The sequence below is a fragment of the Protopterus annectens genome, chromosome 13.part0, assembly GCF_019279795.1.
Source record: "Protopterus annectens isolate FY-2018-M chromosome 13.part0, PAN1.0, whole genome shotgun sequence".
Taxonomy (NCBI): domain Eukaryota; kingdom Metazoa; phylum Chordata; order Ceratodontiformes; family Protopteridae; genus Protopterus; species Protopterus annectens.
The window spans coordinates 412005652-412027876 of record NC_056747.1 but is presented as its reverse complement, the minus strand read 5'-3'; the positions used below and the strand labels follow the sequence as shown (position 1 = coordinate 412027876).

The following is a 22225-nucleotide window of genomic DNA, read 5'->3' as shown; positions in this document are numbered from 1 at the left end:
AGATATTACACAGTGACATGTGTACACATACCAGTGTAAAAAGCAAACCGACTATTACTATGATTTTTCCTTTTTGTGCATTTTTATATATGTATGGTTTATTTATTGATTATTTGTAATTCAGTTTAATGTTGTTTAAATTACTAAAGTTATCCTGTCTTCCCTGAAATTTCAGTCTTCCTCCTGAATATTATTCTGCAATTATTGTTCCCACAGATTTTGGTTACTTCTGTGTAGGGTGCTCCTTCCCATTTTTAAAGATCCCACCACCAATTCTTTAGTCTCCTTTATAACATTAAATAATTTTGTTTAGCTTTTAATTAAAGTTTCCTAGTAATTGCTTTTTTTGGCAGCCAACAGCATTAATACTTAGTACAGACTTACTGTGTATAGGTAATTGAGTTCCCGTATCCTACCTCTAAAGAATCATTTCCATAGTCACAATATTTTTCCCCTCAGCATCACTGATAAGTACCCTGTAGAGAATTTTTAAAGTCTGCCAGCTCATAACATTCCCCATGTGTGCAAAGATCCTCCTTGATGGACAGTTTAATTATTGAGCTATATGTCTGATAACTGGGTGAATGGTCTGGTTCTAGGAACCTTTTTCGTCATAAACCAGGTCAAAGGTAAAGGCAATTTTCAGCAAATTTGGCCTTTGTTAATGGATAGTAATCACAGCCATGTTTTTTTCCTAATGTGATATTTTATTCCATTTTTTGCACATTAAATAAAAGCAGTATTTCTAGTGTATATGTTCAAAACATGACTGTCAAATTTTGTAACATACTCTTCAGATTTCCAGCAGTGCTTGCTATTAAGTGCCACCCCCTGTTTTTATATAAAGTAATCAAATACATAGTTTCCTTTTCTTGGTGCATATTTTAAGAGCAGCCCTGGTGTCACTATGAGCAGCATAATATCAGTACTGTTTATTTCAGACGTTTAACTTGTTAGTGTTTCAGCCAGTAAGTAGCCTTAAATCTGACATTAAGGCCTTCTGTAGTGTATAACCTTTATGAGTTCCTATTAGCTTATCCCATTTTCTAAAGATTCTGCAGCTTGTACACTTGGAATGCATATGTCACTGGCCAGCACACACAACTGTACATCAGACTAGGAAGGCGCAGTCAGATCCTGTGCTCCTGTTTTCTTTATTTGCACAATTCATTCCTAAATTACACTACGAATTCTCACATTCACTGCCTAAAATATGGTGCAGCAGTTAATGTTGCCTCACAGCAAGAGGTTCTGCAGTTCTATTCTTGGCTAGGGTGCCTTCTGTGTAGAGTCTGCATGTCTTCCCTGCGTTCATGTGGGTTCCCTCCAGGTGCTCCGGTTTCCTCCCACATTCCAAAGACATTGCATCTGGAGAGTTTCTCCCCGGCCCTCCACTGAAAGTAGTCTGTGTCCTAGTCGGACTTTCCTGGTCAACAAATGTTAAATAAAAAATAAACTGATGTTTTCATACAGTTAGCAGACATTTACTAGAATCAGTGTAAACAGTCTACTGCCTAGAAAAAGAGCACTATATGAAACATTACCGCAAGTGCCCACACTTTAGTCCTGACCTTGAGTAGAAAAGGAAGCTTAATGATTACATTATTTAAATGAGTTTGTTAACAAGGCAAGTGAAGCATTCTGTTTTGTAGCCCTTTCTGCCTTGACTTGCACCAAAATGGCAAGGGTAAGTGTAGTCAGTCAGCCTTGTTTTTTGGAGGTAGGAGAAAAGCAGAGCACCCAGAGAAGATCCATGCAAACAAAGGGAGAACACGGAAACTTCACAATGATAAAGCCTAGAGGTCTGGCCTGAGCTCGGAATATTGAGCTCTGAGCAAGAGATTTAATACTGAGTCACCATGCTGGGCAGTCCTTTATTATCACATGGAAGATAGCTGTTGAGAGTTGTCAGGGCTAGAACCGACAGAGAGGTCCTTTGTTCACTCCCAGGTCAGTGCTAGGTGGGTGGAAGAAGGAAAACTATCTACAGATAGACATCAGTCAAAGTTGTCTTCATACTACATTCACTAGATAGCTTCACATTCCTTATAAGTCTCTGCCTTTGCTAGAGAAGGATCACATTCACACTCAACATTGGTTGACAATGAAGTGTGTGAATGCACCTTGACAGTGATCTCATAAGAGGTGTGCCAATGTGTCAGCACCAGCCATCCTACACTGGACTGTCCTGAAGATAATAATGCTCAACTGGCTTATGCAGAGCAATTCTTACTGTTCCCTTTTGAAGGCTAAGTGGTTTCATTTGGAACTAGGGTGTCTGCTTTTCTTGCTGTCACTTGAAAAATGCTTGATAGCTAGAGTTCAGACTCCCAAGTTAGTTGGATGGCTAGATAGTAGACATGCCCATGCTGTTTTCCTAGTGGCATCTGTCTTTGAGGATTTTGGAATACATACTTAGGAGTGTAGTTTACCTTTGTGTCAGGCCCTGTGAAGATTACACATGATTCACCACTATGTCTGGTGTGGACTACTGCAAACTCAGCGGCCCTGTCACTCAGCATCTGCTGCTTACCTTCCTTCCCCTTATGCCTCAGGCTTTAGGTTAACTCAGGCCACAGCATCTAGAGCTAAGAAAGAGATTGTCTGTGCCCCCTGCTTCCCCTGCAAAGGAGATTCTGAAAGTCCAGAGGGTCTTGTGTCTAAGGCAGGCAAGGATAATGAATACTTAAGTACCTGCAGCATCACTCCAGAATCCAGATGACCTCCATCTTTGTAGAGACTCTTACGGGGGTCTATGTTAATCACACACCCAAACTTCTTGGAGCAAGCAACCTGGACAAAGCCATAAATAATGATGGGACAAACGTCCAAAAATAGGGACAATTTTTAAATATTGCTTTTACAAACTTAGAAAGTTACTTATTTATTTAGTTATTTATTTATTTTAGTTTGATGACCGGGGAAGTCCACTGGGCTGAGAAGAGCCCATTTTCAGTGGAGGCCCGGGAAAAAAGCTACATTTAATAATAGTAATGGAAACAAATATGCATATCAAGCATAGTATATAATGTGCTGAGAATACAATTTACAAAAAAAAAGAGATTACATATGTATACAGAGTAGGAGTAGCATGTGCTGCTACAAATATGCATATCAAGCATAGTATATAACGTGCTGAGAGTACAGTTTACAAAAGAAGAGCTTACATATGTATACAGAGTAGAAGCAGCATGGTGCTGCAAGTTCATTTAACAAATAAGGAGAGAGAACATTTTCATACAGAGTATTTGTAGTGGCAGTGGATATTCATTCTGTAGTCAGACTAGTTTTATACAATAACAGGCTTTACTTTAGCATGAATTTTCTGAAAGCTATGAAGTATGAATCTCAAATGTATTTCATGATTTCAGTCCTGAATTATTTGCCTGAAAACTGCAATTTTATGAGAAACAGACCAAATATATGAGGCAGAAATCTGAACATTCTGTGAAAATCTGTACAATTGAGAGGTATGCTGTCAATTATTCAAAGGACCAAATTGTCGAAGCACAAGTGGTCAACAGTTTGGCTTGTTGAACCATTCTGACTGAGATCACGGTACTGTAGCACTCTGAGAATTTACCCTTTTGCCCACTGTAGTGCGATCTTGGAGTTTGTATAGATAATTAGAGGTCGGGGGGTATTTGGTGCTTGCTCCTCAACAAAAATATTGTATGTGTTGTGTTGGTGGTGGTGGGGGACATTGTGTGAATTTATGTCAGTTTTCTATTAGCTGCATTTCTGACTATATGGTCTCAACCATGTGGGTTTCGACTGTGGTTTTCTGATAAACTGACATAGATCCCTCTTACAGTTATGAAGTCAGTCATGAACCAATCTGTTGCTCATTTGCTTAAGTGGGAAATGATGATGACTTTTGGTCATACCTTTGTGGACCCTTTTGTGATGTATTCCATTTCTGCAGCCTGGAAGCATACATATTCCTTGCCTCCTAATCCTAATAAAAATTGTTTTCATGTACTCCCCCAAAAGAGAGGAGAGACATTCTGGACAGGGATCCTGGGAGATTTTTCTGTGGTCTGTTTGGTATGGTACAGTTTCAAGAGCTCACAGCACCCTTTCATTTTGGTAGCTGGAAGGTGACCAAGATTTTTGAAAGTGTGGGAAAGAGATTTTGCTTTATGCTACTTTGCGAGCTCTGTTCTTAACTTACCTGTCTCATCTATCCCAGCTCCACTCCTCGCTGTTAGACAAGGATGTGGAAAAGCTGACTGACTTCACTGAAACTGAAATCAAAGATGCTTTTTGGAAAAAAAAACAAAAACTTACAGCTTTTTCCACATACCCTATTATGCTTGAATGTACTGATGCTATGATTATTGCTGCCGATTCAAGTATGTAGCTGTGCCTCCCTTTACTGATCAGCTTTTGCAGACCATTCTACATGCTATCTTCCACTGTGAAATCCTCTGTCAGCCTCCAAGAACTACAGAAGAGGAATCAAGTATTCAGCACAGCAGAGAACAGCCTATGTGATGCCTTTGGCTTATTCCTCATATCTTTTATGTTCCTCCCCAGTATTTCAAGAAGTAGGAGCCCCATTGTAGAATGAGAAGTCTTCTAAGCAGTAGGCAGTATTATCTTTGCCCACAGTGTTTCCTAGAAAGATGACTCTGCCAGAGTAGCAGAGTTGTTGGCCTTTTAGTACTGCTCAACACCCGTTAGATTGATACCCCCATTTTGTCCCTTCATAATGAGCCATCAGTATGGAACAGCTGGTTTTAGACTTGGTTATGTAACAGATCTGTTGGGTCCTATATCAGAAAGACATTTACACAGCTTCTTGGAAAGATGAACATTTATATTCTTGCTTTCTTCTCTCTCAAATGGATGCCTTGTGCCCCTTTCAGATTTCATTGATTTCTGGGTGATATCCTGTACATCAAATTGCTGGTAGTGACTCTTCAGGAAGCCATATCTATTCTGTAGCAGGGTACCTGGGTATTGCTAAACAGGAATTATACCTTTTGGCATGTCATTATTTGAACGCTGTACAGGAGATTCATTTGGATTGCTTAGACGGGCTTCATTTTTGCTAAAAGATGTTACCATTTTTCATCTCCTGTGTGCTCAGAGCATGTAGCAAATTTCTAGTCTTTACAGCAAAAACATTGCAAGAGAAGGAACTTCATCTGTCCCTTTCCATGAGTGACTAATTCTTGGTGGCTCTACTATTAAGGTATCCCCTGATAGCAGGCATAACTTGGACCTTTATTTTGTTGTACGTTCTGAAGCTCTTCATAAATTCTGTGAAGTCTTGCACGGTCCCAACAGTGCAGATTGTCTTCACTTCTTCACCGAAGTAGAGTTGGACACACTTTTGTATCTGGCATTCCCATCGGAAGGAAAGACCTACAAAGTCATATCCTTGATGGCCTCAGGAGATTGTAACAGAAGGTCCAGACTCCATCCATTCTGTACCCCCTGGGCATTATGGTATTCATAAATGTGGTTCCTTTCACTTGCCAGAGTATGTGGGTGCTGCAGTGGATTGTGGCATGCCAGTGACTTCAAAACCATCATAGAGTACTGGTTGTGGGGCACCCTGGAGGTCAACTTGCTCTTTGCTACACAGGAGAATGTCTCTTCCACTGTTCAGCAGGATAAGGGATTGTTGATGATGAAGGTGGTATCTGTCCTTATTCAAGGAGGATTCCTTTATGCATTTCTACATTTCCCTTTGATTTCATGTCTCACTGCAAAATTCAGAGAACAAAAAACAAAATTAACTATTGTCACTTAGAAACAGAGCAAAATATCTCTGGCAATTAACTGTGCAGAAACAGAATCCAAACAAGAGAGCAGCTATGTCTGCACAGAAACACAGCTAGAACCCAAGTCCATATGATTCCAACAATTCCACCAATGCAACTCTCTAATCATGAAAAAATTAATCCAAAAAAAGAATGAGCACATATTAAATTACGAAAATCTTAATGAAAGGTAAGTGCTTTCGCAAGTACAATTGCTTCTTCAGACCATACTTCTTAAAAACATCAGTAAAATAAATAGTATGTGCCCCTACACTAATTTCTGACATCAGCTAATAAGCATTCCACATTGCTAAGATACATCCAATCACACGGAGCCACTGACCACATCCCACTTAATCAATCTGTCATGCACTGTAGTATAATACAAACAGGCATAATAAATGGCTTCACAAGTAGATACAGTATAAAATAAACCAAAGTGTGCCACTAAAGTAAAAAAATAAAAAATACAGCACTGAAATGAAAGACAATACGTTACCTATTTAATCTCCTCGTCTTAAGTACAGGCTTTATAGACACACAGTCATTCAAGCCTAGTCCCTGGCGTGACCGAATTTTAAAATCCAACTTAACTGCAAACGCTCGGTTTCGTTAACCATATCTCCCATTCTAACGCTTTCATCTACTACTTCCAGAACCAAAAACTTAAACTCATGTCCCTTGCTACCTTCATTCATGTGTTTAGCCAGTGCACTGTAGCTCAAACCTTTACGTGCACAGTAAAAAATGATCTCTAATCCATTCTCGTAGGCGTGTATTAGTCTTGCCTATGTAGAATGACTGACAAAGCAAACAATGAGCCAAGTAAATCAAATTTCTAATATTACAATCCACCTGCACTTAAAAGGTGTACTCTTTACCATCTTCCAAATTAACAAATGTCAAGGATTCATCTGTAAAACTACAAAAGGAGCATCCATTACAGTTTCTTGTCCCTGATATACACCACTCTCAATCCCCATCACTTTCATCCTTCTAGGATAACATTGCCTTTGTTTCAGGCTCTTCTTATTTTTATACCCAAATCTCGGTTTTGATCCAACTAACTTAGCTAGCTCATCTATATGCAGGATGTGCCAGTACTTACAAATAATTTTCTTGAGCTCCTTATCACTGGTGTAAGATGTGAACTAAATATTACCTCCTGATTATTCTTCCTTTTCACACACCGGGCTGCTGAGGGGGAGGAAAAATAAGGTCTTCCAAGGGTTGTCCTAGTCGGTCTCGCTAATTCACATGCCTCATCTATTTCAGGTTCCTTATAGCCCCTCCTTAAAAATTTGGTCCTAACCTGTTTCAAGCCTCTTTCAAAGTCCTTATTCTTGCCAAAATGCCTAGACATTCTTGTGGCTTGCCCCCTGGCTACGTTACGGAATACATGCTTATGGTGCAGGCTAGTATGATGAACATATGGCAGACAGTGACATTCCTTCCCATGCATCTGGGTGTAAAAACTCCCATCAGAGCCTCTGTTTACCTGTACATCCAAAAATTGTACCTGGCTTGTCGATTAGGTTATGGTAAACCTTGAAAATTGCTACTTCCATTTAAGTAGCGTAAAAAAATCAAGTAGTAGTGCCTCATTACCTGTCCATAACAAGAAAAGATTGTCTACAAAATGATAAAATATAAATGAAATCTATTTTCTGTGGAGTACATCCACTCTTGAGACTAAAATAATGCTTAACCACCACTATACTGTCTGTATTACGGATGACCATAAACAAAGAGGTTACATCAATTGTAACCAAATACTTAATACTCTGTGCCCTTTCTCTCTCAAGACACATGTAAAGGTCTTGAAAAATACATTTACTGTCATGTAAAACATGAATTTACTGTTCAAGAATTGGTCTTAACTGTTTCTCAGCATACATAGATACAGGCTCTGTGAGCCACCCACCCCCTGCTACTATTGGTCTGAAGGGTGGGACGATAGGATCCATATGGACCTTGGGCATCCCATGAAAGCTAGGTATAAGTGGATTCTGTACCAAAAAATGTTGAAAAAGTTATTTTCTCATACTATTGCTTTGTACACATTCAGTAATGTCATTGGTGTACAGGTAAACAGGGGCTCTAATGGGGGTTTTTACACCAGAATGCACAGGAAAGAATGTCATCATCTGGCTTATGTTCATCGTACTAGCATGGACCCTAAGCATGTGTTCCATAATGTTCCCAGGGGGCAAGCCTTAAGAATGTCTAGGCTTTTTGTCAAGAACAAGGACTTTGAAAGAGGCTTGAAACAGGTTAGGACCAAATTTTTAAGGAGGAGCTATAAGGAACCTGAAATAGATGAGGCATGTGAATTAGTGAAACTGACTAGGACAACCCTTGGAAGACCTTATTTTTCCTCCCCCTCAGCAGCCCGGTGTGTGGAAAGGAAGAGTAATCGGGAGGTAACATTTAGTTCAACTTACACGAGTGATAAGGAGCTCAAGAAAATTATTTATAAGCATTGGCATATCCTCCATATAGATGAGGAGCTAGCTAAGTTAGTTGGATCTAGATTGAGATTTGGGTACAAAAATAAGAAGAGCTTGAAATGAAGGCAATGTTATTCTAGAAGGATGGAATTGGTGGGGATTGATAGTGGTGTATCAGGGACAAGAAAATGTAATGGATGTTTCTTTTGTAGTTTTATAGATGAATCCTTGACAATTGTTCATCCAAAAGATAGTAAAGAGTACACCTTTAAAGTGCAGGAGGATTGTAATACTAGAAATTTGATTTAATTGGCTCATTGTGGGCTTTGTAAGTCGTTCTAGGTAGGCAAGACTAATAGACGCCTATGAGAACAGATTAGGGATCATCTTTACTGTGCACGTAAAGGTTTGAGCTATAGTGCACTGGCTAAACACATGAATGAAGGTAGCGAGGGACATGAGTTTAAGTTTTTGGTTCTGGAAGTAGTAGATGAAAGTGCAAGAATAGGGGGGATATGGTTAACAAAACTGAGCCTCTGAAGTTAATTTGGATTTTAAACCTCAGATCACACTAGGGACTAGGCTTAAATGATTGTGTGTCTATAAAGCCTGTCCTTAAGACAAGGAGATTGAGGAGGTAACATGTTCTTTTATTTTAGTGTTGTAGTTTTTTTTTATTTTTTATTTTAGTGGCATACTGTATCTACTCGTGAATCCATTTATTATGCATGTTTGTATTATGCCATAGTGCATGATGAGTAAGTGGGATGTGGTCATTGGCTCTGTGTGATTGGACGCATCTTAGCAATGCTTTTATATTTTATTGGTTGATGTCAGAAATTAGTGCAGTGGCACATACTATTTATTTTATTGATGTTTCTAAGAAGTACGGTCTGAAGAAGCAATTTGTATTTGTGATAGCACTTACCTTTCATTAAAGTTTTCGTAATTTGATACTTGTTTTTTTATTTTGATTTGTTTTTTTTTTTTTCATAATTAGAGTTCTGTTGGTGGAACTGTTGGAATCATATGGACTTGGGCCCTAGCTGTGTTTCTGTACAGACATAGCTGCTGTCTTGTTGTCACATGTTGACTGAGAATGTCATTTCAGGCTGCTCGTTTCCTCTAGTCTCATTTTGATTGTGATTATTGTAGTTTCAGGCTTTTTAGTTTCCTAACAGCACAGAAAGTTATCGGTGTACAATCTAAGGAAGTCTTCCTAGTTTGATGCATCATCTAGCTTTAGCTCTAGCTCAAGCTCAAAGCTTAACTTCTTATTCATACTATTTTCCCCCAGGCCTCGTATGTTGCCGTGTCAGTAGGAACTGAAGTTGGCAGGAAGCCTTCCACTTAACAAGACTTATTTTGATAAGTGGAAAGGGGTTTCCATCTTGTTTCAGAGGTAGGTTTTGCTATCCAAACAAGTTAACTTGCAAGTAGTCATGATCTTTCTCTAGTACCTGTATGACTTTGGACGTATGTTACTTTATAGTCAAGGTACATGTCTCTTCAAATCTCTGTACATTATTAACTTATGGAGGGAGGACTGTGGCCCAGCACTAGCTGGGTGAGTAGTTCCTTGGAAGAAACATTTTACTTATTGGGACTTGAACTTCATGATTAGACATTCTTCCCTCTTTTCCCCTGGCCATGTTTGTGGCTGTGATGTTTCTTTCTTTCTTTGGAAGACACTCTTCTTGATGGCCATCACCTTTCTTCTCAGGATCTATGAGTTTGCAGACTCAACTCTAGAGAGTTCTTTTGGTCTTTCACCAGGATTGAATATCCCTCAAGACTAACCCTCATTTCTTTTCAAAAATGGTGGTAGATTTGTCCTTTAGCAGTTCATTGATTTTCTTTCATTTTGGTTGGGGAAGTCTGTTAGAATATATCAGGACGAGTTCTTTGTGTCTTGGACATACACTGCCAAACTTCACTGTGTGTGTAAGGAAGGGCTTGCAGTGGCTAACTGACTTTGTTTGATTGCTAACTTCATTGTCTTTTGCCATCAGGTAGGTAACCATCCATTGGAAAATTATCAAAGACTAGTCTACCAGAGGTGGAACTCTTTTCAATGCTTTCTTCAAATTGCCTTTATTTCGGACATTTGTGCTGTAGCCACTTAGTTATTAATTTACTAATTTATTAATTTACACCTTCATAGATTTGTAGGAGATTACTGGACTAATGGCTTAGGGACCCTTACAAGCCTAGCCAATATAATCCAGTTTTACCTAATATATGGCCCCTAGGGGTAAGAAGATAGCATGGATTTTTGCCAGTGCCTTGAATATCTTACAGATTTCCCCTGTCTGTAAGGGACATGGACACTACCACAGGTATGAATTTGCAATTCCCTATCCGTTGATCGAAAAGTGTTTGAAGAAGGCCAGGGAAGGCCTCTGCTTATTGTGAACAGGAAGCCTCTTCCAAAAAAGGGGCAATTTCTGAGACACATCTCTCTCTCTCTCTCTCTCTCTCTCCAGCATGTTTTGTTTGAGTTGCTGACTAAATTTAGATCTCTAGATCAGGTGATCATCATGCTGTATGACTTGTGGATGTGTTGCAGCTCCATCAGGCTGGATTTGTGAGTGACTTGTAGGTCAGGCATAAATCAACCATTAATAGTCTGCAGGAGACAAAGTAAAGGGATAGGGCTTTTAGTCTGTCTGCATAGTTCATGTTGTTTACACCCTTTATTTGCTTTGTGAGGAACCTCTTGAGTTCACTCCAGTTACTGCAAGTGCCTAGTCAAGTACATGCCAAATGGAGCACTGTACTCAATTATTGGTCTAATGAGGGCTGAGTACAGTAGGACTATAATTTCCTTGGATCTGGATGCCATACCTTTACTTATAAGTTGTTCCACATAAAAAGGCTTCCTCACCAGTTTAGACAGATGACAGTCAAAGTTCAGGCTACTATCGATCTGTGTACCTAGATCTCTCACCTCGGAGTCTACTCTAAGGAGTGTGCAATTGATGATGTAATTTGAAGGGGTATTTGACTTCCCAAAGGGTATGTTAATGGATTTTTTTTTTGCGTTTAGTTTTAGGCCATGGTTTTGGCACCAGATATTTGTCTGATCTAGACCTTTCAGGAGGGGTATCTACATTATTGGGGTATTCACTGATTGCCCCCAGCTTGAAGTCATCAGCAAACTTTGTCATCCAGAGGCCTTCCACATTTTTCTTGACTTCAGAGAAGTATTTTCTGAACAGGACTGGTCCCAGTACTGAGCCCTGTGGCACACCACCACTAACTGGCCTCTTGGTGGATCTGGTTTCACCCACTTTAACCACATATGTCCTGACCATGAGCCAGTTAGCTGTCCATCTGGTGACATAGAGATTTATGCCCAGTTTTGTGAGTTTTATAATATCTCTATGGGGAATTGTGTCAAATGCCTTGGCCATGATGAGCTAGGTGGTATGTACTGTTGTACCCTTTTCCATGGCCTTGGTAACTTTCTCAGAGAAATCCACCAGATTCAGTACGCATGACTTGCACTTGGCAAAGTCGAATTGGGTCGGGTTTGGAGATCCCCTATTATTTATCAGGTCCATTATTCTTTCCATGGCCTTATATTTAAGACAAGCCAAACTTATAGGTTTGTAATTTCCCGGGTCAGTAGATGGGTCCCCCTTTATAAAGAGAGATGTCTGTTGTTGTCCTTCACTCTATTAGGGCAAAGCCAGTCTGGAGGCTGTGGTATACAGATCTTAATGGGCCTGATAAGTCCTGATTTAAGCTATTTAAGAGGCAACATGGTACATTGTCAGGCCCCATTGACTTTGTGTTTTTAGCTTCAGCCAGCACAGTGGCAACCAGTTCTTTGGTGGTAATTGGCAGTGGAGTGGTGGAAGATATTTCTTAGGCGAGAACTGGAGGTGATGGAATGGAGAAACTTGAGGTGAATTTGTTGGCCAGCAGATTTGCTGTCTTCTGGTTGAGTATAAGTGATGCCATCTACAACTTATTCCACCTGTTGTTTGATGTTGTCCTTAAGATTGCAGGCATCACTGAAGAATGCCTCATGGTTATCCTTAGCTTTGAAGACTATTTTTACCTCGGTCTACTTTCAGAAACTTGACTAGTTCTTGATTCACTTGTTTAGACTAATGGGGGACTTATTGCTCTGTTGTGCACATTTCCTCTTACTTCTCAACAGGATTTTCCTTTTTTTTTTTTTTTTTGTTATACAGCCTGTTAATACCAGGGTCCCACCAGGATGTCTTGTTTTTGTTATCTGATCTGGGTTTATTTTTCTTCTGGCATTGCCGTTTCTATGCAATTGTTTATATGGTCATACAGGACATTTGTGTATGCCTCTGCATAGGTTTCTGTGTTTTCTGGATTTGGGGGAGCTTGGAAACTAGCTATGCTGTCCCTTAATAGGGATAATTTACGTTGGAGAAGTTCTTAAAGTTTTTGGGGTTAGGTGGGGGAACTAGTTTTACCTTTATTTCAAGGGAGACTGCTTTGTGATGTGATCTTACCATTGAAGACATAACACTTGGCAATAGGGGGGTGGTGGTACAGCACTCTCCTGCATTTGCGAGTACCAGATCTTGGATGTTTGTTCTACTAGTGGAAGTGCAAACTAGCTGCTCCAGAGCATTTGAATGTACAAAGTCAAGAAGTCTTTGAGCCTGCATGTTAATGGTCATGTATGCTTACCAATGAATGGATGAGTAGTTAAAATCACCCATGAGTATGGTATTGGGCTGGAAGGTGAGTGTTTCTAGTATATTCAGGTGTTATGTATGAGGTTTTCTGGTTCATAGTGGGGGACCTGTAGTTAGCAAGCATATGGTAATGGATTTTTCCCCTTGGTTAGTTGGTCGTGGAGTTGCTCAAGCATGTCATATTGTTTGACCAGCCTTGAGGTGTGCTTATCTTTTATGTAGATACACCTCTGCCTTTTGGTTTTTCATGTTCAGTGGGTGTTCAGAATGTATGAAAGGCATTATAGCAATGCACTGCCAGTGTGCTTTCCATGGCTTTTGAACAACGTTTCAGTAACTGCATAGACATCAGCATTCTTCAGGGTGAGGAGACCTTCCAGGGAGTGCAATTTCTTGTTGAGGCTTCTATCATTGAGCAGTAACACCTTTATCTTGTCCTGAGTAACTTTTGTTAGTTGTAAGTTTGTCTGTTTGGCAATCCCTAAAAAAGGCACTATGGTATGGATAATAATTTGGCCAATATCCAAAAAACCTAGAGTTAACAGGTGAAGACCATCCTTGGTAAAGCAATCTGGCCTATCTACCATTTCCTTCCAGGCTGAGTAGAATTGGATCCCTTTGTAATGACAACAGTAGCTGAGCATTTTCTGCTGGTAGCTGGTATTATGGCATCATCCTTGAAGATGGCAGAATGCTGCTCAATGTTAGGCTCATACCTGCCTGTGACGCACATTCTGAGAGCTCAGTAATGTCTCTCTTCATATAGTCCAAGGGAGGTACATCTCAGGTCATTCATTCTCACATGAACTACGAGCTGCTACTTAGGGATAAGTGACCTGAGTGCTTGCTTGATCTGTCAAATACTGGCCCCTGACAGGCAACTAACTGTAACCTTCCTCTTATCCAGCCTGGTAAGCGGGGCATCAGTGTCTCTCACAATGGTGTCTCTTATGACCAGAATTTTGGATTGTGGAGTGTTTTTCTTATGGGCTTAGTAGTTAAGGCACAGTAAGATGCGTCTTTGTGTGTTGTGATAGCAATTGTATTGTTTGTGTATATGCAGAGTTTCTGAGGACTGTTACTGAGAGGCCTTTGAGGTTTGGGTAAGTTACATCTGAGTACCTCTGCATATGTGGGTCTGTGTGTGTGGTCCTTTGTGGGTGAGGTGAGTGATGGATGTGAGTTGCTTACAACCTGTTTGTTGCTTTTTGCGTCTGTATGTGAGACTCTAGCCTCTAGTATCAATGTCTAACTACATCTCTCACATGCTGTATTTGTCTGTTCTAGAATTAAGTGGTTGTCAGTGTACATAAGGCAATTGTTGCATTGTTTTGGGATACCTGTGTCCACCAAGCTGGAGGCAGAGATAGCAGGAACAAGTGCCCATCCATTGTTGCAGGTCCTAATGTGTACTTGAAAGGGTAGGAGTGGAGGGTGTTTATAACTGGATGAGGGAAGGATGGTTATGTGGTGTAATCTGCAGCTGACCTAACCATCGATGCTACTCAGCACCAAATCAGATGCTCTCTGAGCAGCAGTAGTTCTGGGTGCTATAACAAGGTAACTAGTACAGTCAACTTTCACACTAGAATGAAAATAAACAATGTTTGCAGATGTTTGCATCTGTACAGAGGCGCTGGCACAGTAAGCAGATCTATACAAATGTGCCAAATTTTTTACCAGCACTGGAAATGCAGAAAACTGACTGAACCCTCTGGCCAATGCATTGACTACACTTAGAACCCTGTCCTTTTGTGTGCTTCCCAACTCGGATATACCATGTAAACACCTATTTGCCACTAGATGAATAATCCCAGCCCTCCTAATGTAAAAAGCACAGTAAAGGACTGTCCAGAGTGAAATGCTACCACAAACAAACTTGAAGATACAGCAGTGTATTTTAAACAGCTTGTAAAAGTGTGATTGTTCAATAAAAGTACTTCACTTGGTAGAAATGAGCCGAGCCACTCAATTGTACATGATTTAAGTTGTCACTAAAAACAAGATAAGCTGATTAATAAGCTGTCCAGACAGTAAAACAACTGTGTGCAGGAATCTCTTGTGTGTTTCTCCACCCTGTACAGGTCAGACTACCACCCAGTGCCACTAGATGGACATCTACTGACCTCTTGATGTAAAAACACAGAAAAGTGTTTGATAGAGTGTAAGAATATACACTACTTTATCCAGCAGCTAGCTAGATAATGAAGTCAGAGCAAATAAATCAGTAGAATAGACAATGAGAGGCAGAATGCACTTTTTTCAAAATAAGCACAAGGAAAGACAAATAATTCAGTGTATGAACAGCAATATAGAAAGAAATGAGCTTATAAAGCTCAATTTACAGTAAGGGTGGGCAGTTTTTAAAATCACCAAGTTTAAAAAGCAGATTAAGGAATGGGAGGGTGGGTGGCAAAAATAAACTAGCAAGGTGTTACCAACAATGCTTGTAGTTTTTGCAGGCATGAGTCTTATAAAAAAAAAAAAAAGATCCAGAAATCCCCTGTGTATTTAAGTATCACTCAAGCAGCAAATTAACCAATGAAAAAATGTGAAATGTGCAGCCTAGATAATTTGCTTCTATCTCTTACTTAGAACAAAAACACCAGGCCAAGCAAGCAGATTTATTAAAACAGAAAATAAGATAGATCAGGTAAAATAGAAAATGGATCTATCAGTTTAATCAACTCAAGACAAAAAAAAAAAATATATATATATATATATATATATATATGTTTACTTTCTTTTCCCAGCAAGGAGTCATCAACAGTGCTTGTAGTTTTTGCTGGCTTGAGTCTTATTAGAAAAGACAAATACCTAGAAATTCCCTGTGTATTCAAGTATCACTCTAGAAACAAATTAACCAATGAAAAAAACATGTGAAATCTTTATTATGTGGACCATGACTCCGGGTCTCTGGTTTCCTCTGGCTTTTCGGTACTTCAGGATTTATTCTTATGTGCTATTAATTTTGGCCTTCTTTCATCTCTGGCCTTCAAGGAAGGTTCAGTTTTTACTGCCTGATGTTCTTCCTGACAGTTATTGTTCACAGACTACCTTTGAAGTCACTTAGTTAAGTACTCACTTGTCTCACTGGTTAATCATCAAGAAGGATTTCTGCTGTAGCTGCTTATTTATGTACCTTTTTTATCTAGTACTATGGATGGATTTGTGTGTGTGTGTGTGTGTGTGTGTGTGTGTGTGTGTGTGTGTGTGTCTTTCAGATTGTATTCAAGTTTAGGGAGATATATCGGCTGGGTATTTCATGAGCTCTGCATCCTAGATCAGTTTGTCATGTTGTGAGTGTTGGTTGAATGTGCACCTTCAGCAATATCCCACACGCTTGCACACACCAAGGTGCATGAACCAAAGAGATTTTTGAAGTGTGCCAAGCTGAAGATACTGGAAAAGGAAATCCAGTATCCTCACTACAAAAAAAATTCTTGCATATCGTCTAACACTTCATTTAAAATTTTAAGTAGACTTTCATGGTTTCATAAGTAGACACAAATATATAATTAGTCTTCTGTTTTCGCAAGTCAAACCACTAAATGTCACTTTTATTCAGTTTGATTTTGGAACCATTAAGTCTGTGTCGCTATGCTATTTTGGGACTACTGAGATTTTAAAGGTCTGAGATTAATATGTTTACATTTGGCCATTACTTTATAGAGATAGTAGCTCTAAGTTTAAGTAAACGGGCATGCTTTTGCAAGCCTCCTGCTTATTCTAAAGGCCTTTTGGTGGCAACCATTTATTTTATATATTTACAAGGAGTGCGGGGAGTGCCTTCTGTGTGGAGTCTGCATGTCCTCCCAGCGGTTGGGTGGGTGTTGGAAAGACATGCATAAATGGGCATGCCTACGTTCAAGCTGGCACCTCAGTGTTTGTTAAAGTCTACTGTCAATCATTAGCTGACCGGAGTTCCGCTGTGGTGACCCCTAACCGGGAAAAGCCGAAAAACAAACAACAAAAACAAGTCCTTTAAGAGAATCTGGGGTAGGGGACTCAACATTAGTTCAACTGTTTATTTGCTGTGTGGCTGAGATGGATGAGGCACTCGGTGCATCCTGGTTTGGTTAATGAGCCAGAGTACTGGAAAAATTAATTGTGGGTGGGGGGAATTGCAGTGAGTAGCTGATAAAAATTTCATCAGTAGCTGCTAGATCCAGATAAGCAGTGTATGACAGTGTAGCTAGGGGGTCAGCATGTAGTGATCTTCCCGCAGTGTGGGCTTCCACCATGGTATAGAGCTTGCCAGCTAGTGCAGAGAAAGTTAACATGCAAACATCCCCAACCTACTGTGGATGGTGACTGTGTAGCAACTGTGACTTGCCACCACTGCCTGCTTTGAAAGGCAGTATAGGAAACGTTGGGATCATACAGTGCTTGATGTTCAGTCTGCTGAGAAAAAAAAAAACTTTCATAATTTTTTCTTTTTTTATACTTAAAGCTCAAGTACATATATATTATGTGACTTTTTTTCTCCTAGTCCTGGTATTTTATTGACTAGGTGTCTGAATATTACATTCGCTTTGATCTTCAGTTGTTAGAATCATAGTTGCCCTCTATTATTCCTGTTTTTTTTTTTCTTTTAAAAGATGGGTTCATGTAATCTGTGCCATAGCAGTACCAGAAGTTCGATTTGTGAATGTGCTTGAACGGAATCCTGTTGACATCAGTGGTATTCCAGAGCAAAGATGGAAATTGGTAAGTGCATTTTAGACAGCAGGAAAATGCATTTTGTTGTACCTTGTTTTTGCAAAGGGCAGTTCTGTTTTTCACAGTTAGTATTTGCAACTGTTCTGCTGTCTTAGTTAACTTGCGTCACAGCCAAGCACCATTACCCCTTAAAAGCGGATTCATTATTTTGGTACCTTGTCTTTTCAGCACCTTATTTGTGTTTGCACTTCAAATATCTGCTGCTTCTACCTTAGTCATATCTTCTTAATCCCATCTCCACATATATTTTAGTCTCCTCCTTGCTATTTCAATTTTACACAAACTAGGCATACAGGTACAACTTGAAGGCGTAGTCTGCATCATGAAACTCACATCTAATACGGCTGTTGATATACATATATATATATATATATATATATATATATATGTGTGTGTGTGTGTGTGTGTATATATATATATATATATATATATGTCCATTTCAAGTTAATGGAAGACCACATACTCGAAAACAAAATCGACGAGATGTCTGAAACCTGATTTTAATGAACAACTGTATTGCTGAAACGTTTCTCAGGGTAAGTATCCAGTCGACCAACATTTCACGAAGAAACACACTGGACTATCTCCAATACCCCCCCCCCCCAAACTAAATAAGCCAACTGCAAGATATCACTATAGTGGGGAAAGGGCAAATTTCCCTATGTTGGCCCAACTGGATACTTACCCTGAGAAATGTGTCTGCAATACGGTCATTTGTTAAAATCAGGTTTTTACATCTCGTCTTGGTGATTTCTTCTTCGGGTAAGTGGGTTTTCGTTAGTTTGAAGTAGCCCCAGATATATGTTTGTGTGTGTGTGTGTGTGTGTGTGTGTGTGTGTGTGTGTGTGTATGTGTATATATATATATATATATATATATATGTCACTCCTTCTATTCACGTTAGTATGTCTTTTATTATGTCCACTTTATTTTTAAACATCTTTATTAAATTATCACATTTTAAGCTGTACCATGGGATTGCATACATTAATAGAGAAGAAAACAGACCATAATGAGTTTCCATTGTTGTTGTCATGCAGTATACATGCATTTTCTTTTTATTCACTCCAGCATTACATTAGTTGCTTACTTCCTTCCGTCTCTTAAATCTCATTCTTCCTCCTGAACATTTTTCATAGTTTCATAGGTGTGTACTAGGCTAGCAACCACTAGGACTTTTATAAGCCTATCCATGCAACTCATCTGATTTCCACAAGTTATTGTACCTTAGAGGTTATTTTAAGAGGTGTTTATTATTTAGGGCATGATTTAATGGCTACCTCTGTCCATCAGAGACACAGGTGTCAGACCAGGAGGTGAATTTTGCATTTCCCATCCACTGGTCCAAGTTGTGCTTCAATATAGTTAATTAGATGCTCAGCTTCACATAGATGGGAAGCCTATTCCAGAGAGTGGTGATTCTGTGAGATACATACCTGTCCCTCCAACATATCCTGTTTAAGTCACAAGCAAAGTTTAAATCCATAGTTCAAGTAGTTCTGGTACTGTTCATTTTGTGAATATCCAAAAAGTCTATCAGAGCAGGATCCAAGGATGACTTGTATGCCAGGCATAAATCACCTATCAGCAGTCTGTAAGAAACGGAGTATAGAGATAGGGCTTTGAGGCGATCTGCGTAACACATTGTGTTTGCACCTTGTATTCCTTTTGTGAAGAACTTCTGTGGATGTTCCAGTTGCATGTGCTTTGTCAGGTACATACTGAAGGGAGCGTTTCACTTGGTGGATCTGTTGATGGCTGAGTACAGTGGCACACTGACTTTTCTGGACTTCGATGCCATGCCCTTTCTTGTAAGGTGAGTGATACAGAATGAGTTTCTTACAGCCTTAGAGACATGCTGGTCGAAAGCCAGGTTACTTTCTATATGAGTCCCCAAATCCCTGACTACTGTGCCTGTTTTAGGGGTGTTTTATCAGTGAGGTAGTTTCCCATGGTGTCTGACTTCCCAAAAGGTACTGTTATGCATTTCTTGGCATTGAGTTTTAAGCAGTGGCTTTGGCACCAGTCATTTGTCTGATTTAGAAACTTAACTGTAAGATGCTGGGGACGGGGGGGGGGGTGTTCTATGATTGCTCCTAACATGCAGTCATCTGCATACTTGGTAAGCTAGAGGCCCTTGCCATTGGACTTCTGAAAAATAGTTGGTTGCCAAAGAGGAGTGGACACAACACAGAACCATGGGGGGGGGGGTCCACTAGTGAACAGTGTCTTTGTGCAGGTGGTCTCTACAGTCCTAACTTCATGGGGCCTGTGTGTGATTCTGCCTGTATTCTGCATGTATTGTTCCCACAAATTCCATTTTTTTTCTATATTTGCTCCTTCCTTTCTAAAGATCCCACTTTCAATTATTGTACCTCCTTACACGATATCCAGAACTTCATTTCTGATGGAATAGATTTTGATTTCCATTTTCTGATAGCTGCTTTTTTGGCAGCTGATATTATTAAAATTGGTAAGGCCTTACTAAGTCTAGATAAGCCAGCTCCTATATCCCAGGTCAAAAGAATAATTTCCTTAGTTACAATAATTGGTGCCCCCAAAGTTTCTGTCAAAATGCTCTGTAGGGTCTTTAATAAACTACCGATTTGTTGCATTCCCAAAAAGCATATCCCCATTTACCTCTCTTCTCCATCACACCTCCAGCATTTGCTATTTGCCTAAAAAATACTCTGAAGTCACTTAAGGTATTGAAATACTTATGCAGACACTTAATGCAAAAATCCTAAACTTTTTAGAGTTTGTTGCATACTGGTCAGCCTTAAATATTTCTTTCCTGTTTTTCCTTCATAATTTGCCTTTCTGTTCTCTTTTTCCAGTATTTTCTAATCTCCTCTGATTGGTTATTGCAGATTATATTCAGAATTTTATACATCCTACTAATTATCTGTTGTTTAATAGAAGTTTCTTTTCTACAACTTGACTAATACATTTACCAGAGCTGGTCTTTCACGTAGCACTCCCCTATAACTTTCTCTTCATCTATATTTTATCATTCCTTGATAAGGAAAGCAGTCTCTAACCTGCAGTCTAAACAACTTCTTAACTTCATCCCACTCTGTTACTCCCCCCCCCACTAAGTTATTTACTTCCTAATACCTTAGTTCCTTTACTGATTTTCTTCAATACATTCTAGCTTCTTCTTGCCTATTGTCTATACCCCTATTTGGAAACATGCCTATTGGTAAGATCTCCTCCCTCCATTCCTATGCTGGCATAGATCTAAGAATGCATAATGCAATTCATGAATGCAATTTTAAATGGTGGTTATTTTCCTTAAGGACTTGCATTCAAAATTCTAATCTCTGTATGTCAAAGTCTCCTCATCCTGTTTTGTCATCATCCTTTTCCATTTAATATATGAGCCTCTGCTTGACTTATGGATTCTAGTTTTAATTGTGTAACTCTAAAGTGCCATTTCGGATTAAGTAGCAGTAAACCACTTTACTTTATGAGGAGAATCATCTATCCCATTTGACTGTTGCCCCTTACCTGTCCCAAATAAATTCCTTCAACTCTCTGTTATCATCCACAACTTCTCCTTGGCTGATAAAAATGTCTTACGTCTATAGAAGATTAAGGGCTGTAGAAGCTTTTCACTACTTGTGTCTTACTGCGCATATCCATTATCAGAGCTTCTAGTTTCTAAATTTTTGTATTAACGTTTATTTTCTTCCCACATTTCTTTTGCTACCATAACAGAAACTTATTTAATCCATACACCTGTCATCTTATCCTATCTCCAATAGGTATGGGTATTGTTAAATAGGTTCATAATTTACTGCTATAACCTTTGATGTCCTTCTATTCAATGTTGCAGTATTATTTACATGTGGGAGGTCCTCTACCCAAATTCCCTGACGTCCAGCCAGCATACAACAGCTTTTAGCTACTGCAAGGTATGTGGAATGTCAGACACATGTGCTGACAAAATCGGCCATAAAAGGATGTCCGCACATACAATTCTCAGAACTTTTATACCACCATTTGGAATGCTTGATTTGTACATTGGTCTGCTGCCTGATTCCTTTGGTTGCTGCCAGCTTTCAGATAAGTGCCCCATTGGGTATTGATTTCCTTGCTACTGTCTTTTGTACTTAGTTCATGTCATCCAGGAATGGCAGGTGTAGGTATGGAAGGCAGATTCCACATAAAGGCAGCCACAATCTGTCCTTTCTGCTTAGGTCACAGTCACGACCACTGTTCTTGTTCCATTTGTCAGGCCTTTGTCCCTAAAACTTTACGTAGCCAACTTTCAGCTTTGAATCTCTGCTTAGAGAATCAACCACTTCAACATCTGGCTAAGGACGTTATGGAGGGTTCTGGAGGTCCGTCGGCTGAGGTGATTTTGAAGAGGAAGGTTAGCAAGCCTAGGCCTAAATTCTGTTCAACTGCTCCTCTTTCCACCAATGTATCCCTTGAGGTTAGTGAAGACCCAGTGTTATGTTAGGAGGTTGGGTCCAGTTCCTTGGTGGGTACCTCATCAGAAGCCGTTAAAGAATCTGACCTAGGCAAATCCTCAGAGGCAGTGCAGACATCCGTTTTAGATGGACAAGGGGAACCATGGCTCACT

General features: G+C 39.6%; 1 protein-coding gene across 1 annotated transcript in view; it reads left to right on the top strand.

Annotated features, from left to right (window-relative positions):
- Window positions 1-22225, top strand: part of KDM4B (lysine demethylase 4B) — a gene marked incomplete in the record, with an annotated part of 3340808 nt that overhangs the window by 2897853 nt on the left and 420730 nt on the right. Inside the window, 1 exon segment of the mRNA XM_044054047.1 lies at window positions 17514-17622. Within this exon segment, the coding sequence (XP_043909982.1) occupies window positions 17514-17622 (109 nt within the window).